This window comes from Clarias gariepinus, chromosome 22 (genome assembly GCF_024256425.1).
Source record: "Clarias gariepinus isolate MV-2021 ecotype Netherlands chromosome 22, CGAR_prim_01v2, whole genome shotgun sequence".
Lineage (NCBI taxonomy): Eukaryota > Metazoa > Chordata > Actinopteri > Siluriformes > Clariidae > Clarias > Clarias gariepinus.
In genome coordinates, this window is record NC_071121.1 from 4421044 (window position 1) to 4440713 (window position 19670).

General features: G+C 39.6%; 1 protein-coding gene across 2 annotated transcripts in view; it reads right to left on the reverse strand.

The window, feature by feature from the left end:
* Window positions 1-738: 738 nt before the first annotated feature.
* cpne9 (copine family member IX) overlaps window positions 739-19670 on the reverse strand; it is a 78305-nt gene continuing 59373 nt past the window's right edge. For both annotated transcript variants that reach the window (XM_053483150.1, XM_053483149.1), the window contains 13 exons: window positions 16370-16473; window positions 16032-16136; window positions 13791-13832; window positions 10248-10323; window positions 10064-10117; window positions 9914-9975; window positions 8779-8825; window positions 8456-8637; window positions 6136-6263; window positions 3507-3609; window positions 3369-3426; window positions 2370-2443; window positions 739-1642 (listed from right to left, as the gene is read on the reverse strand). In XM_053483150.1, the coding sequence (XP_053339125.1) occupies window positions 1460-1642; window positions 2370-2443; window positions 3369-3426; window positions 3507-3609; window positions 6136-6263; window positions 8456-8637; window positions 8779-8825; window positions 9914-9975; window positions 10064-10117; window positions 10248-10323; window positions 13791-13832; window positions 16032-16136; window positions 16370-16473 (1218 nt within the window). In that variant the 3' untranslated portion in view covers window positions 739-1459. The remainder of the gene's footprint in view (window positions 1643-2369; window positions 2444-3368; window positions 3427-3506; window positions 3610-6135; window positions 6264-8455; window positions 8638-8778; window positions 8826-9913; window positions 9976-10063; window positions 10118-10247; window positions 10324-13790; window positions 13833-16031; window positions 16137-16369; window positions 16474-19670) is intronic.

Genomic DNA, 19670 nt, shown 5'->3' on the forward strand with positions numbered 1-19670 from the left:
CAACAAAAAGGAGTACAAGGTCAGTGAGTTTTTTATTATTATTATTTTATTTAGTGACTAGTCAGGGGCCCACAGAGAAACCCTATAAAAACAGTCCAGCCATCCATCTAGGAGCCTCTGTAGCCCAACTAGAATTTATTCCCATTTTTCAACCATGGTCAACATTCACACACTACGGCCAGTTTGGGAATGCTGATTAGTACGAACTGCATATCTTTAAAGGAAACCCACCAAGCACTGGAAGAACACACAAACTCCATGCACACAGACCCCCGAGGCGGGAATCGAACCCTCTCCCCTGGAGGTGCAAGATCACAGCACTAACTAACCACTACGCTACGGTGCCGCCTTATAATACTCGTACAAGGCTGTAAAATAGAAACAGGTAATAAATACAAGTTCTTAGTAGTTAAAAGTGTAACATAAGTCTTAATGAAAAACTATTCCTTCTTTCCTGCTTAGGGACTTATTACTTATGAAACACTTTTTTTTTTTGTTGAGTTTAAAATCCCTTAAATAAATTACCTTTGCAAATAACTCAACAGGGTTTCTTTGATTAAAAAGTGTAGCTTAAACATTCCTAAAGAAGCTTTCTGGACATTCCTGTCCCAGCAGCGTGAGACAGTAAACTGAAAGTGAACTGTTCCTATACGGTATGTTTCGCACTTTAGGGAATGTGTTTAGTTTGTTTATATATATATATATATATATATATATATATATATATATATATATTTAAAAAGCTGCAATTTCTTTGTCTTAAGATGAAACGAGGCTGATGAGAGAAACGACTATTAACACCTCTTATATCACAAGGGAAAACAGGAAGTAATGTATTTCAAAGATGTTTCCGCAACATTAAATCTAAAAAAAAAAAATTATAATAAAAAAGATAATTAAATGGATTAATATAGTTTTTTGAAACGTTCTTATGGAATATATGTCATAAAACAATTTAGGGTTTCTGCTTTACGGGCAAACAATGTCTTTAGTTTTTCTCTTTCTCAACAGTGCCTGTTTAATTTCCTTTTATAAAATGTCCATTTAGAAATAGCTGCACTTATTTACACCACTGGTTCCCTCTGAGTATATAAAGGGTAAATATATACGAGTTCGAAAGCTGTCTTAAAAGAATAAAAAAAAGAGTGAAAAGAAAACGACTAAAGAAGGAAATTGAGATCGAGAGTGTTTTAACGCATCAGTTTCGAACAAATATCTACAACATGTAGGAAATCCATACAGTGCTGTGATACATCCATAGATGAGAAGACATTACTTTAAACCTGAGTAATTGCAAACAGATGACAAACAAGTTTATAATTACCGTTAAAGGGTGACGTCACTACATACACCGAGACTGTATTAGATATAGGTACTGTGTTATTTTTGTCAATATTGAATACATTTAAAATGGTTATATCCAGATAATATGCAGTGGGATCGAGTGCTTGATCAGGGATCAGAGATGTACATGGATGTGCGGCGTAGGAGAATGGGAGAGCGCGGGTCTGGGTTCGATGCCACGGCTTTTCATAAAAGACAGCAGCTGTTCAGGGATCTCAGCCAGTACGTCCTTGGCCAGACGCGCCATGCTCAGAACCTGATTTCCCGAGCGGTCGATGTAGTCCCTGAACGGAACAAACTGAGAGAGACACATACAGGACCATGATGGAGATACAGTACCAGTCAATAAGTCACACCTACTAGTTCTATCATTTCACTTTTTCACTGAAAAAATACGAACGATGAAATAATAATTACAGAATTATGCAATTGAGAAAGAATAAAAAGTCAATTCAAGAAAATGCAAGAACTTGCAAGTATTGTATCTTCAAGCAAAATCACAAAAAACATTAAATGCTATGAAAAAGCTAACTCTCATGACGCTCATTCCGTGAAAGGAAAACCAAGACTTGAAAAATAAATTCCCGACTTATAAAATGCATGTAAACACGAGTCGATTCTAGTTCAATCCTTCACTTTGCGCTTATTTGATATCTATTTCCTCTATATGATCAAGGCAGAAAATCAGATTTTCAAGTTGTAAGTTGAACATAACCAAAGTTATGGAAGAAGCATAAAGGATACTCTAAATGCGGATCCAGAAACAAGACTAATTGAAAATCTCTGATTTATATTTTTATACTGTATTCCAGGAAATGTAGTGCGCATCCATAAAAGGCACAGTCGGAACAACCGAAGTTGCTTAGAAAAATGCAGGGTTGCATGATTGTGTTCTTGTTGCTCACTGGATCAAGCTATTGAATATTAAGCTAATTAGATAACAATCACAAGCAGATGTGCGTAATAGAGCAATAGAGAGGGGTAATGTAAAATATAAAAGAGAATTTCCATATCATCACGAGCACCTGAACAATGTCTCGTTCAGCGACACGGCCCTGGGAGGACACCCGCACCTCGTCACCGTCCAACTCCTCCATCGCTGGATAGAGAGAGAGAGAGAGAGAGAGAGATTTCTTCCCGTTAACAAGCAAATGGCCAACAGCCTGGCAGTCACCAGCGCTGGCCAATGAAACAGAAACAAGTACAATATCCAAACCAGCAAACACACCGAGCACGCATCTGGAGTGAAGACAGTCTGGCCTAGATTTTTGGATAATCATGGCTAAGTATTGAGGTTGGGGATATATACAGTATAAATGAATCAAAAATGAATTTATTTCACTTAACATTTACAAAACACAAAGCTTTAATTTTTCAACATAATTTCCTTTCTCACTGTAACGAGCACTGTTGATTGCTGAACCTTTTTCCTGATGGTGTTCCAATATTTCTGGCCCTTGAATATCCCAGAAAACTGTAAGCATTGATGGATTTTCCAGCTGATCTTTTTCTCGGTCTGTGATTGAGGATGTTTCCGTTCCGTACTCTGCCGTTTATTCTCAGGCTCGTGGTGATCAATCGGTGCCCCCCCCCCAAAAAAAATACGAAATCACTGCATGCTGCTTTTCTTTTGTGCAAATCATAAGCGGGGCATCCATTTTTGCTCACACTGCAGTTACAAATGAACTGACGTAACACCTGCACAACGGTGACTGGGGAGACAGGAGCCTTGAACAGAAAGCGCTGATAAGACCAACAGAAGTTTTAATATAAGCGGAGTGCGGAAACTTTTTCAATTTCAACTGGAACATTAACACACATTTTGGAAATCTCTAGGACTTACCTTATTTTGCTTTAAAAATGATTAATGTTTCCTTTACTTTATTGCATTGAACCTGGGCAGGTTTATGAGGAACGAAAACATGGGACTGTGCAGCACATTAGATTTACATAATATATACATAAATATATACACTACCGTCCACACCAAAGCAGATCATAAATTTAAAGTCTTCAACACTCACCGTCAAACTCGGCAGGTCCCACCCCGACGATGATAATTGACATGGGCAAGGAGGACGCCTACAGGAAGAGAGAAATACTGTAAGAAGGACGTCTCATTTTACTTAGAAGCGATAGAGATGAAGATGGAGGAGACGCACGTTGACGACGGCCTCTTTAGTCTGCGCCATGTCAGAGATGACGCCATCCGTAATCATGAGCAACACAAAGTACTGCGAGCCGTCCGTCACACCCGCTGCCGACCTGCGAGAGGAGGAGGAACAAACTGTTACACACCGGACATACTGTACGATCATATACAATATTTTTCCTGCTCATTTCTTTTATGTGAAATCTATTCATAGAATTTACTTTCAGTCACTGATTGAAAAAAGACACGTTTAAAGCTATTAGGCAGATCTGAAGTTTAAACCAAGAGCACAATCTGCCTTTCTTGTTGATTTCTTTCTATCCGAGACGACGGACTTATGACAGCCAAAACGGAAATGATCTGCATTAATGGACTAATATCTCTCCACCCACTGACACATCCGTATCACATCATGAGCAGTGATTGAGAAGCTGAGTGTGAAATACAGTCATGGGTTTAACAAATACAAACTGAGCAGATTATCTGAGAACTGTAATAGAGAACATGGTGGGTTGAATCCCACCTGCATCCTGTGTATGTGAAGTTTGCATGTTCTCCAGGTGCTTTGTGGGTTTATTCCAGGTACTGTACTCCTGTTTTCTCCCAACAGACCAAAGACAAAGTGTTCTAGGTTAACTGGGGTTACCAAATTTCCCAGTTTCCAACAGTATGTGTTTTTGCGTGCTATACACCATATAGTAGGCTACAACCCTTTAAGGATGTCCCCTGCCTTTTGCCCCCAGTTCCCTGGGATAGGACAAAGAACCATCTCTGACACTCGAGTACACGCACACACTAAGAGAGAGAAAAACATTGGCTCAGTTGTGATCACGTGGCGCTCGACATCAAAACATGCGCATGTGTGATACATGATACTCGGTACTCGTAAACCAAGACTTGCTCGTTTTTCAAGTCAAATTTTTGCTCGTCTTGCGGAACACTCGCAAACCGCGTTACTCACAATCCAAGGTTCCACTGTATATATGTAGATAATGGATGGACAGAACCATAAGTTGATGTTTGTCTTAATTTAAAATTTTTTTGACTACACGAGGTCATTATGGTAGAAATATACAGCAGGATATTCATAAAGTGGATTCATCACTACGAGCCTGAGAGTAAACGCCAGAGTATGGAACAGAAACAAAAGTTCAAAAGTCAACCAACAGCTATCAACAGTTTTCTGGGATCCTCAGTGGCCAGTATTGGAACACAATAAAAAAAAGGTTCAACAATCAACAGTGCCCGTTACAGTGAGACGCTTAATGAACAGCTGAATCCTAAACTTTAGATTAAACACAGAATCTTGATCTTACATGACGATGTACGTCTGCACGCCTGCACGGCTCCCACATTAAGGCTACTACGACCACTCAGTCGGGAGGGCTGAAGACTATCACGTGTTTCCTCCGAATCAAATGACGCCAGCCGACCTCATCTTTTCAAACTTCTCGCTCACGCACCGTTGGGGCGGAGTAACACACTCAGAGGTGTCTTACATGAGGTTGCGTGAGCTCACAGATACCCCTGATTGGCTGTAGAGCCGTGATTAATGTGGGAGCACTAAGTACCTCTCATCCCTCCCCTTTAAGGGAGCTCGGCCAATCAGCTCTCTCTAGACCTCCGGCTGCGAGAGGTTACAGCATCACCCGGGAATCGAACTTGCGATCTCCGGATGCACTGCGCCACTCGGAGGCCCCCTAGATTCACTTCTAATGAGGAAGTGAAGACAGCGGTGAATTCGTGGATCGCAGCTAAACATTTTTTTAATAAAGGAATACGAAAGCTTATTAACAGATAGACAAAGGGGAATTAAACAGCACAGAGATTATGTTTCGAAAAGTTAATAAGTTAATTCCAAGAAACTTTACAACCAGAGTGCAGATCATTTTTGTCTCACTCTCACCATCTTACATATTAAATGCAATCAAATAAATACGAAAAAGAAAACACTAAAGTAGTGAGTAGTGAAATCTTTAAAACATGATTAGTTTCAGAAAAGAAGGGCTCAAAAGAACATTGGTAAGAGCTGTAAGCCCAGCCTCGCAGTGATTCCCTTGAACTATTCCGCATCAATAACAATCTCTAAATCTTCCCTCACCTAGCAGGAGCACTGTCCTGCTGCTCTAGTGCTGTTATTAAATGTAAATCAGTCAGGATTGATCAGTAGGGCCTCCTAAACTCCCTTTGCTACCCTGCAGTCAGGCAACGATCCGACAGTTTCAGCCTCTCTCTTGATTGGGGGGGATTTTCTTGCATCTGATAAATCTCTGCACCAAAGATGATTCGAATGAAATCCAGAAAAAGAACCGACGCCTACTGCATATCAGTCACGCCGAGCAGTTCCGTCTGAGAGGATACACAGTACACCGGCGTGCACCAGTCTGAAAAACGTGAACGTGGTATTGAGCGCGTGCCCCTTTGGCTTTACTTCAACCTTCAGGCAAATAATAACGACACCGACAGCGCACTCAGTATTCAGACGGAGTTTTTCGGCGTATGCGAGTGCGGAGAGAAGCTGCGGACTCGGGGCTGAGCTTATTACTCACACTAATGGAGAGGGATTGAGATTTAGCCACAAATAAAGTGGATGAAAAAGACTGTTAGAGAAAGAAAGACGAAGAGGGAGCGTCGCTTACTCAGCCACCTGGGTGATGACGGGAGCGAAGTTGGTGGGTCCGTAGAGTTGGACCGTACGCAGACATTCGTAATAGGCTTCCAGGACTCCCTCGATTCCCACACAGTTAGAATTCTCACAGTCTGAGTTCTGCAGCAGGGGGGAAATTGATTACACCAGAAACATAAATTTTTCATTTACAATTACAGTTATGAAAAGAGTAAAACCCTAGTGGGCGTGCTGTTATAGAAATAATTATTATAAATGATGGAGTGACGTGATGTGGCCTGACAGCTGAATAATGCTGCTTTCATCTAACCTTAGAAGTGGAAAACGTAGAATTTAAATTTTGTCATTTTTTTCAGGGGAAAAAAAACCAAGGACGTCTATATTTTTATCTTTATTAAGAAAACAAGCTAGACAGATAACTGTAATGACTGATGTATAATTTTCAGCTCATGTATAAATGTTATATATTTAACAAGCGAACAGTGGCCTCCGGTCAATAAGGGGCGCGGCCCCCTTAAAGTTAGGCAGAGAAGAATGCTACTTTAACATGCAATTATTAAACATAATAATTATTTCTTTTAATAATGAAATAAAGTCATTTAGTCACAATATTTCGCTGTATTTCTTAATATAATTTATTTACAATAAAAAAAAAAACTGTTTTACATTTAGTTGTGTTTGTGTATGCGGGGCGCCGGACAAACAAGTGTCTATAGAGGCACGTACATTTTTAAAAAGCATGTGATTTGAGGCTGGATTTTTTCAAACCATCCCTGGGGCGGAGCACTGTGCCGCACTGTGCCGCTCCCCCCGAACCCTCCCACTTTTGTTCTTAGTAAATCAATATTGTTTTTAAATATTTGGGCTCATGTGATTGGACCATTCTTAACGAGTCTCATTAACGGTCAGCAGATTGTTAGTTAATGTATTGAATAGTGATTGATGTGAAGCCAGCTAAATATGGGAGAAAATTCTGTAACTTCTTTGCTAAAATACCTCTTCACAAAGAAAGAAAAAAAGTTAAAGAGCTTGGACCAGATCGATCTGATGTTCTAATTAAGCAGCAGTCACGTGATCACGGCCGAGCTTACACTCGGGGCTTTTCCATCACTTCTTATGGCAAGCGGAGCTGGATGATTGGATGCGATGTGAGTCATGCCTTTTTTATACTAGTAGTGATGATGATTAATCACCTGATTAATAGCTATTTACAATCGATTATTAAAAGTTGAATTTTTATTTTGTTTGCGCCCCACCAAAAATTTTTGCACGAGCCGCCACTGATTGCGAATATGTCTGCGTAGATTAAAATTCTAAGTAGATGAAAATTTGTATTCATAACTCATTTAATGGCAAGAACTGCTGAACTCAGTTGAGTTAAGGACACTATCATATGTCAGCGAGAAGGAATTTCAAATGTAAAAATTAAAATGTACTTTTTAGTAAAAAAAATTCTTGATTTTTGTTGTTTTTAAAAAAGATTTTGTACTGTCCAGTGGACTATCCCCCCTAATTTGACTTCATATGAGAGGGGTGTGGCTCAGAAATAGCTCATTTATCCAGACACCGAAATGGCGTGTTCGATAGAGGAGTGAAACAGAGAGAGTATTAAAAAAGGTTTATCTTATGAGTAGTTCAGCTAAAACATTAACAGAGACACTTTGATTAAGCTGTGAGTCCTGTGTTAACTATCTTACAGAAACAGTAAAATATGAGATAATTAATTATTTAGTAAAAGACAAACCTTCATCATTCATGTGTGTCTGAATCCAATAAACACAAGTTTTTTAACTTTTTTCAGCTGAATAATTAACAAAAATACAGTGCAAAGGTCTTAACTACTGTAGAGCGAGGATGTCTAGGAAAAATACTATAGAAAGCAATAAACAGTAATTAATGAAACAAGGTCAATAATAGGTGTGACGAGTGTTTGCTTGAAAAACGAGGTAGTATGACTGTAGTTTTACTGAAAATTCTGCAGAACCAGGAACGGTCCTTCTTGTCGCACCTGCTTCTTTATTCATGAAGCTTTTTTGCTCTTTTGGTCTTTTACATAATAAGCTGCTCTAAGATTATTTCTGTTGCTGAATAATAATGTTTGGAAATCAGAACCTTTTTATGTTCTGATTCAATGATGTCATAAAGTAAACATGTATAATAAAGTTTATATTTAATAAACGCAGATAACTAAAGACTTGTGCACAGTACTGTAAGCATATACTTAAAAAAAAAGTATAAAATCACAGAAATCAACAATAACCTAATCAACCAATATCATCCTTGATGTGTTTTGCGTACACAGTATATTACTGTAACTCTCGGGTGTGGCTCACCAGAGGAAAAGCATGCGAGACGTTTCCATCAGGAGGAATTTTAGCCCCAAACCCATAAGCAGGAAAGAGTTTGTCGCTGTCATAATCCTGAATGATTTCACCAACCGCTTTTAACGCCATTGCGTAGGCATTCATCTGATACGGACTCATGTAGTGGAGAGACGTGGGCTGAGCCGGGTTACCTGGAATTTATACAGTATGCACATGCACACACACGTGCAAACACACACACATACACACACACACTGCATGTTGCAATATACTGTAATCAATACCTGAAGTTAAAAAAAAAAAAAAACAGATCCAGAAGGACAGACGCTTACCGTTGGAAGCTGTGAAGTCTATGGCTACTGTGAAGTTGAGCTGAGTCCTGTAATAAAAAATTATATTATATTATTAAAATTATATTATTATTATAATAAACAGTTTTCAGTCAGGAATTTGGAAATATTTTGATTTGATCTCCTATGACAGACAGTCTGAAATATCTTTCCTTATGCATCATTTTTTCATCAAGTTTTGCGCAAAGGTTTGCCAAAACCAAACTGAAAAAACAGTTGTTTTCCCCAGATTTATGGTGTAACATACGAAAAATACACCAATCAGCCAAAGAAAACTGTTACTATTTTCATTCATTTTATTGCCACATTTATTTTATGGACCTCAGTTGAACCAAAGACAAAATGACAATAAAATAATAAAAAATACAAAACAAACATAAAACGCGGTCTCCGAGTGGCGCAGTGGTAAAGTGCTCGCCCTATCATCCAGAGATCGCTGGTTCGATTCCCGGGTGATGCTGTTACCTCTCACAGCCGGGGGCCAGGAGAGAGCTGATTGGCCCGAGCTCCCTCTTAGAGGGGAGGGATGAGAGGTACTTAGTGCTCCCACATTAATCACGGCTCTACAGCCAATCAGGGGCGTTTGTGAGCTCGCGCACGCGGAAGGAGTTTTCCTCCGAGTGTGTTACTCCGCCCCTAACGGTGCGTCAGCAGGCAGTCCGAAAAGATGCTGTCGGCTGGCGTCACGCGGTTCGGGGGAAACACGTGATAGTCTTCGGCCCTCCCAGCTGAATGGTAGCGGTAGCCTTAATGTGGGAGCCCCCTAGTGACGGGGAGGAATTGGCCACGACTAAATTAGGGAGAAAATCCGGAAAAAATCCAAAAATGGAAATGCTATCACTTTCACGATTAAACATAGCTCTTGTTTCTATCACAATTTTTCGTGAGTTTTTTTTTTCTGGCCACGTTTCTTCAGTAAAGGTGACGGTTCAGCACTATCCTTCCAAGATTTAATAATGTGTTAATCAGTTCCTAACCCAATCCCAGGCAAAATGATTAAATGAATAAATCCGTTCACATTCAGCTTGACAAATGAAGCACAACGAACAGAGTAATGCAGGTGAATAAAACACTTCTACTTCATTTAAGTTGAAATAACTTTGAACAAAGCTCTCACCCGCCCCTGATGAAGTCCACAAACGTGTACTCTGATTCCACTTTGAAGGACAAAAGCGTCACCTGGAGAGAGTATGAAAGATTAGATAATAAGGGTAATTATGAAAATTAATTTCTAGGAGACGACAGTTTGACAGGCCATCCTACTTACTGTGCCAGAGTTTATGTATTTCTTTTTCCTGCCTTTCTTTTTGGGGTTGAGGACCTGAAATTAGACACAGCAACAGCTGGCAAAACAAGGCTGATGGCTGCAGGGTTTTAATGCTACAATCAATGAGCTCAAAAGGTTTGTAAACTTGTATTTAGTATAAACGGTGCATGAGCTTTAATCTCACCTCATACACATTAAACTGGCTCTGGCCTCGAGACAGCTCTCTGTAGCTGGTGGTAAACTCGCCAATAAAATCATGACTAAAGAACAAAACTTAAATTAATCAAATAGTTACAGCTAAAAAAATAGAATAATCTGCTGCCCATCATGTGTGCTTTAAGTAGGATCAGCATCCTTGCAATGTTCATTTTATCCTTAATGATCACTGAATGATCGCAATGATGTCATCAGTGTGTGCAGCCAACACTTCCCTCTCTTGAACATTTTATACAACCGAAGTCTGCATAACAATTCTTTCCCTCTCCACTCGTCCTCCAGACTCTAGGACCTGTCTTTAGTTTTTTTTTTACCTATATTTGAATCTGAAAAGAGGACTTTTGTCCAGTCCTTTCTTCCCTAGCCTAGGTAAAATACTTTTGAGAAAATACTTCCATTTCCTGAAGATGCCCACTTGTGGTGGCTCTTGATGCACCGACTCCAGCCTCACGCCACTTCTTATGAATTTCTCTCAAGTTCTTGAAACGGCTTTGCCTGGCAGTCTTTTTAAACCTTGCAGTCACACTCTTTCCTTCTTTTGATACAGCACTTTGTGAATTCAGCACCATGTGGAGGGAGTAGATCATCGATTCTGGATAACTGTCAAGTCAGAAGTCCTCCCCATGATTGTGGTTGTGCGTACTGGACAAGACTGAGAGATACATGGTATTTATTCTGTATAAATTAAAATGTATTAAAACATAATAAATTTTGAGATACAGCGGAACCTCAGCATCCAAATTTAATCTGTTCCCGAGGCGAAATTTCATATTGCGAAGTACTGCGAAATGTGTTTCCCCATTAGAAAATAATGTAAACGCAGTTAATCAGTTCCAGCCACCCAGAAATATTACCAATATTAAGAATTTCCAACACTTTAATCATATTATTGCATATATAAACAATAAAAATGTTTAGAAAAGACATATAAATTGAGTAAAATATAAAATAAATTGACATTAAACCTTATTTAATCTTAATTTATGATTCCTCTTGGCACCAGCTAAACTCACTTAGATTGGCTTTCCACTGACGCAAACTAGTTTTGATCACCTGACTTGGCCGATGTTCGGTTTGGTCGCTCGTGTGCCGAAAATGCTTCATATGCCGAGACAAAATTCTTGCAAAATTTAAATTCTGATTTTGAATTTGAAGCGTGGCGTTCGTATGCCGAGATACCACTGTAATAGATTTTTGATTCTTCATGGCGCTGTACTCATCGAAATAGATGCAAAAGAATTGAATTAATATACATTACGTGTTATGAATACTTACTGGGAACTCTAACTCTAACCCACTTGTCCTTGTGTGTTTTCTCCCAGATTTTGTTAGTTTCCTCTCGACTCCAGCATCACGACTGCCTAAAATAAAACTGCTTGTTCTTCTAAACAAACATGTGCAATGTGTCTCGCAGTGGTCTTGCATCCCTCCCAGTGTTCCCACTTCAGTCCTGAGCTTGGGTAACCAGTTGTCTGAAATTTCCATCTGTCTGCTCTTCCAGGGTTCTTCCCACATCCTACAAGGGGGACGGGTTTCTCTAAATCGTCCTTAGGTGTGAATGTGTGTTAGTGTTTCCCTGGTGTTTCTGGGACAGGCTCTGGATCCCGTGTGTCCCAGACTAGGTTAGAGAGATACTTGAAATAAAAACTGACATTATGCATCCACTGTGGACTACTGCAAGTAAAAAAACAACAACTAAAAAATCCATCTAAGCATGCGTTAACTTTAGATCCTGTCAGCACTGCTAGCTACAGCAAGTGAGGTTTAGTCAGGGGACTAATTTAAAAAAGGAAAATAGAGGAGAACTGGAACAGCTGCCTTTATAGCAAACTGTTTTACAGCAGTAAAACATCGCATCATCCCACATTTAACATCAACAAACAAAATCTGTAAATTATTGCATGTCTTTCTTTATTCTTTCAATTGAAGGCTATTAGGGTTTTGTATTTTGGCTTCTTACAATATTCTGCAATAACTCTCGTACTCCTCAGCATACAGAGCTTCGAACACGCCGGGATGCACCTGAGTCAGACTGATAAGGTAGAAGTGCCAGGCAGTAATCGCACTGTGTAACGCCGTACCCCACTCACAAAAGTGAGTGCACCCTAAGTGATAACAGCTGTACATCTTTACCCTTGCAAAGTCACATGACCTATTCATCATATTCAGGGTGGGGGGACGTTACTTTTTAAAGTAACTAATTACATTATAAAAATTACGGTCTTCAAAAAGTAATCAGTTACATTACTTTCTGATAAAAGTAACTAGTTCGAGTACTTTTCCATTGCAGAAAATGAAAACTCCTTTGTGATTCCTCATGCATGTTGTTTTAGTCGAGACCTTATAAATATATAAATATTCTACCATCATCACTTAGCGAAGTTTGTCCCATAATCTGTTAACTACTGTACTAATCTAACCTACGTGGTTCCACGCGGTGGCCGTAGGTACGGTTCATCATGAATCACCGCGAGTTTTGGCGCTGTGATTAGTTTTCCATCTTTCCGCGCGTCGGTCCTCGCATAGTCAAACCGCACAGGTGAGATAAAGGTGTAACAGCAGGAATAACAGAGGGGGCGGGTTATCGGGGGCGGGCCTTGTAGGACGACTTTCACACACACACTAACGGATTGGAAATGACTGATGTCTGGCTCACGGATTACAAAAATTGTCTGAATAACGGATAAAATTTTTGAAAAAATAACTAAGTACTGTACTTAAATGGCGAACCTAACGCGTTAGATTACTCGTTACTTCTTTGTGACATGTTACACCCAACACTGATCATGTTCATGTGTTTGTCAGTGGTCGAGTTTGTCTCCAGACCTGAACCCTATTGAGCACCTATGTGACGTCCTTAAGCAGAAGGTGGCGAAGCGCGGTTGTGTCTATCATCCAGCAGCGTTGTGATATTATTATGGAGAAGTGGATCCCAGCAACAACATGTGCAGCTCTGGTGAATTCCAGGCCCAGCCATGCTGGATAACAACATTCCATATTGCATAGCAACATGCATATTGAGTAATTGTTAGAGGACAGTAAATCTATACTGTTATACAAGCTGCACACTGACTACTCTAAAATATATCCATGTTTCATTTCTATAGTATTGTCCTTTAAGAACGTATAATAGAGTGGTTGCTGAAATGTGAGGGGTGTACTAACTTTTGTGCAATACTGTATGTTTTTGGTTCAGATTGCGCCATCATAGCGAGACTTACAGTATTCCCGAGTATTCAGGGCCTCTTTCGAGTGAATCACCCTGTACTAAACCATAGTGTAAGAGTTTGGAAATGGACTGATGACTCTGGAGGAATCGTTCACCTGGTTCAGGAGTAGGAAGTGTAGGACTCACACATTAATCACATCATGGACGGATGTCTGGTTGAAAGAAATGTTCCAGAAGGGATAAAGTAGTGTTGAAACATGAACATGTATTAAGCTGAAGTAGCAGGTTTAAACTAAAGGTCAGTGAGAAACACAGTGTCAGGAGATACAGTACAGTCGTTACCTTCCGTCTCGGTCCCAGTCGTAGACGTCGATTTTAACCGTTCTGGATAAAAAAAATAAATAAACAAACAAACATCTCCTTTTAAACACTGCTGTTAAATAATGTCACTTTTAACAGTGTAATAACATCACTATTTCAATTTCTATACATTTACGCTTACCGGCCATTTTATTAGGTACACCTTGCTAATACAGTACTGGCTTTAACCCCCTTTTACCTTCAGAACTGCATTAAGAGATTTTGGTCCAGACTGACATTATAGCGTCACACAGATGCTAGCAGAACACTTACCGGGTACTTATGGGGCCAAAGTGTGCCAAGAAACCCCCCCCAAAATTATACAAACACCATAAGCCTGAACTGTTAAATACGTTCTGAAATAAATAACTGTTGAATGATTGATCCATGTTGTTTATGCCGAATTCTGACCCGATCTTCCGACTATTACAGCAGAAATTAAGATTCATTATAGTAAACGTTATTCCAATCCGTTATTGTTCAATTTTTGGTGTGAACTGTCCTGTAGTTTCCCGTTCGTAGCTGACAGGAGTGGTGCCTAATGTGGTCTTCTGCTAATGCAGCACATCTGCTTTAAGGTTCATCGTGTTGTGTGTTCAGAGATGCTCTTCACCCTACCTCGGTTGTAACAAGATGACAAGGTGTTATTTAAGTTACTGTCGCCTTTCTATCAGTTTGAACCAGTCTCTCCGTTCTCTGACCTCTTGCATCAACAAGGCAATTTCACACAGAGAACTGCCGCTCTCTGGAAATGTTCTCTTTTTTTCAGACCATTCTCTGTAAACCTAAGAGATTGCTGTGTGTGAAAATCCCAGCAGACAAGCAGTTTAGGAAATATTCAGACCGACACGTCTGGCAACAACAAAAACGCTGCATTCAAAGGCACTTAAATCATTTTTTTTTTTCCATTCTGATGCTCGGTTTGAACTCCAGCAGCTCGTCTCGAGCATGTTTCATGCTTTAATGCATTGAGTTGCTGCCATGCGATTGGCTGATTAGATATTTGTGTTAACAAGCAGTTGAACAGGTGTACCTAATAAAGTGGCTGGTAAGTGGTTCATTCTTTAAGGCCTTAGATGTGTTAGGAATCCTTCATGCTAAACCAACAAGTTATGATTATATATACTGTACAGATATATATACTGTATGACTAAAATCTAGATAAAACAAACAGGTATCATAAGAATCCCTGCGATGGATTGGCACCCTGTCCGCGGTGTACCCTGCCTCGTGCCCTAGCCTTCTGGGATTTGCACGCAGTGCATTCAAATTTAGTTAATTTCTATGAATTTATTGTCTATTGTTGTGCATTTATACACCTTCATCTTGTTCTGTATTGTGTTTATGTTTATATTGTTTTCCTGTTTGTTTACTGTTATATTGTTTTTTAATGCTGTTGCAGAACTGTAATGTCTCTAAGGATTAATAAAGCTCTATCTATCCATCCATCTATCTATCTATCGATGAGATTCGAACCCCCAGCCCTGGATGTGCGAGGCGACTGTAACCACTAAGCCACCATGTAGCCGAAACTCATTTTAACCACCTTGCACCTTCCCCCTTTATTAGCACCTGATAAATATAAGTTTAATTAATATCTTCATACAGGAATAAGTTCTGCAAAATAAATATACTGTACCTGACAATCCTTTTATGAGAATAGAGCAAGGATATACAGTATATATAGACAAAGTCGCTGGGAGAAGATAGAAGATTCTCATATGAGGACGATCAGTTCTCAAGAAGTTAAATTGGTGCTCGATAGTCAGGGTAATATATATATATATAACATATATAACACAGAAAGTAATACAAGGAGGATTGAAGTTATTTTAGAAAAAGACCCTTATGTACTATATATTGTAATAATCTGCACACTTTACAGGATGATCGAGAAGTCATTTTATTCTAACAAAAGGTCAGTGTGAGCCGGAGACAGGAGTGAAGGCGTCCCCCACTGCTCGCGGTACACTTGGTGCCGCTGAGACACAGCGCTCAGGCTCAGCGTGGCAGCATCCGAATGGTGCAACGTTTTGAGGCGAGCCAAAGTACGAAACATTTAAAGCTACCAGTTCAGCAAGAGGGCTTAGACAGAGAGAAAATAAATCACAATGCGGTAGATAGCAACAGCAACAAGAACAGAAAGTAAAACTGGGAGCTGTGTGTGTGTGTGTGTGCGTGTGTGTGTACATGTGTGTCAAATGCATTGCCCACTCTCCTCACCTGTCATAATCTCCATTACACAAAGCACGTACAGGGATGGTAAAGGGCTGCCACACTGGATTCAGAGTGTTTTTGATCACCTCAGTTTTATGGCAGATAGTAAACCTATTAAAAATAAAAAAAAAAAACACCATGACGAGTTAAAACGACTTTGGCCAGAAGTTCATGCAGACAGCAGTCGTATTATTAGCAATGGAGATTTTATTTACCAAAAAGCTAATAAAAAGATTGCTTGAATGAACACTTTTTACCAGGTCCATGCTGGAGTCATATTATAGTACAGCGGTAATTTTAGTAAAACAGCAATCGTTTAAGCTGGTACTGTAACTGGTGCTTACGTGCCGTCCTCGTTGCTGCGGTAAAACACCAGGAAAGGATCGGATTTCCCAAAGAAATCCTTCTTATCCAGCTTATTGGCACAGAACTGCATGGTAGCAATATCCTGTTTAAAAGTAAATAAAAAGATATAGTTTCAGCCAAAACATGGTATCAAAAGTGTCTTACCCACAGTAGGTGAAAAAGTTTATTTTTTTACGAAAAAAATCATATAACATTTTTTTTATAACATTTAACGCTACACATTTATTTTTATCAGATAAAAAGAAACATATTTGCTGAATACAATTTCATGCGCTTTTATATCCATGGCGTCCGGAACCTTTTTGAATTCAAATTTTTCAACGATCTTAACTGTGATTCAGATGAAACTTGGGCAATCTAAACTTCACATGAAAAAGACATAAATCTAAAAAAGTGTATTATTCTAAAATACAAAATCGTTAAGATATTGCAACATGAATTTGACATGGTTACGGACACTACAGATTTTTTCACTTTGCACGGGAATGCTTTAATTTAAGCAAATTTAACAACCTTACACCAATTTTAGGATTAATACTCATACAGAAATATGGATAATTTGCCAGTATGATGCTGAAAAATGGCCACTTTCGGGGCACATATAAAATCATCTCTCCAAAACAACTGAACTTGAATTTTTTAGGGAAGCAAGATTGGTTTCATAAACTTCAGAAGTCGCTTCTTAGGCAAACACATTTTCTGCTTTATATGTATAAAAAAATGAAATCAGCACCAAACCTGTGTCATAGCTCTTTGTACATTTAAACTGACTCACAATATTCTGTCGTCATAAAGTTATAATTGCTGCAGTTTTTGGACTTTCAGAGCATACAAAATTGCAGACCCATCTCAAGCTAAAACTGACTTTGACACTCAGTAATGTTCTGTTCATCATCAGACACACACCCGACAGTAAATCACGCTGTGTCCTAACTCGCACCAGCAGATCTGTCTGTCATAACTGACGAAATGAAAGTGGTTTAAGGCATACAGTACGTTGAGAGGAAAAAGTTTTTAGTTAAGGCAGACGTTTTTAAACTTTTTTAGATACATAATTCTCTTAGTCCCAGAAGCAATTTCAGACACCAAACATGTCTCTGTTCGGGCCAAAGGGCAAAACAGTGTAAATTCAAATGTTCCCAGATCTGTATCTTTATTAACCTTTAATCACCAGACACAAGGTCTGGCCGAATCTTAAGCTTAGTGTGAGGGGAGATAATATTCACCTCTCACTGACGGTGGCATTTACTTTGTACGCACCGGCTTTAACGGATGTTGAATAAACCCAGCTCTCCTTGTTTGAGCTTAGCAAACTGAGAATCATTTCTGAAAAACCTAAGACATCCATTCTTCCATCCATCTATTTTCCATAGTGTGTAGAAGGTAGACATCGCCCTAGATATGGTGCCAACCCCATGCTGGGCACCGGCACAGATTCATACACCACAGGCGATTTGGAAACACCAGCCACAGCCTGTGGGAGGAAACATAGTTTCCAGAGCAAACCCTGCAATACGCACACCAGCAGCAAGATTCAATCCCCAGTGCAAGGAACCAGTGCTAACCTTTAAGCTACCATTTTCCACCCTAAAACAAATTATCCTAGAAATAAACATATCTTACGGCTCAGTCATGGACTAGGATGTAAAAGACCTGGACTGAGACTGGAGATTGTAGAGAAGAATAGCAAGCTCCTCATACATACTAATGGTCTGTCATTCTGCCTGCATACAGTGATGTGTTGATCCCAGGGGCAAGTCATGTCAAAGAGGAAAGAACAAATGGGTAGCGGTTTTAATTGGCACCCAGTGGAGACGTGCTGTCAGGGGAATAAGGTACTCTCACACTCTCATACCGATGAAGGTTCACAAGGATACAGTGAACCGTATTAAGAACTTTTATCAGAAAGATACAGATATATGTATAATTGTGTTGGGTATATTATGTATATTATGTACTGTATGTACAATAACTAGTTTTTTAGAAAAAAAAAAATAATCTGATGAATGATAATGTTTTTTATTAACTACTATACAAGAACTTTGGCTTTTACCAAATATGGTGCCATAGTGGTTAGCACTAAATACGGTGCCATAGTGGTCCGGGTTCAATTTCCGCCTCGAGGTCAGTGTGGATGGAGTTTGTTTGTTCTTCCTGTGCTTGGTGGGTTTCCTCCGTGTACTCTGGTTTCCTCCCACAGTCCAAAGACATGCATATTAGACTTATTGGTGTTATTAAATTGCCCCTAGTGTGTGTGTGCACACAGCAATGGATTGGCACTCTTTCCAGGATGTACCCCGCCTCTTGCCTTAAGTCTCCTGGGATGGACTCCAGGAGGATACAGGATAAAGCGGTATACTGTAGGTGATGACTGAGTTAGTAAGTAAGTGAGTCCCTAAGCAGGTTTCATCTTTAACAGACGTAGACGTCAACAAGCTTCTGGGTGGATACTTGACCACTCGTTTAGGTATAATTTATATTGGTTAAACTCAAATTGTTGGTTTCCTGGCACGAGCCAGTCTTTTAAGCACGGCCCACGAATATTAAATATGCTTGATGATACCAAAGCTTAAAACTGCCCGGCTTAATCCATTCCAAAACCAGAAACAACAATCGATTCTGTCCATTTCAACCGGCTTAGCTGATGATTTGAGGTTATGCTAAAGACTTCCAGGGTAGTTCACTTCCATCTTCATTATTCCATCCCCCTTGTGCAATACACCAGTTCCGTGGGCAGCAGAAACAGCACTTTTGGGCCGTCGTGGGTCAAACGGTAAAGGCTGTAGGTTACTGAGTTTCTGATTGGAAGGTTGGGGGTTCGAGTCCCAGCACCGCCAAGTTGCCACTGTTGTGGCTTTGATCCAGGCCATTAACCCTAATCTGCTCAAGGGGTGCTGTAACCCGGGGGTATGCAAAAAACTTACAGTTTCCCTTTGTGATTACTAAAGGACTCTATTATTATTTAATTCTTTAGCACAAACGTAAAAAAAAAGGAGAAAATCACATATCAAAGCTCCAGAAACAAACAGCAAGTACTGTTTATTGATTTAATTACAGTTGTCAGGCATTGATGATGGTTGCAGTTGCAGGTGGTATCTATCAGGTGGTGACAAACAATCCAGAGTATGAGAGACAAAAGCAAGGTCAAAAACAGGCGGAAATCCCAGGAATCAGGAAACCACTTGGACGAGACAGAATCCAAAACCATGGCTCTGTCTGTGTTATCAGTAATCTGGTGAGTTTGGCACCAGATTAGGTACTGACATGACAGCATGTTTT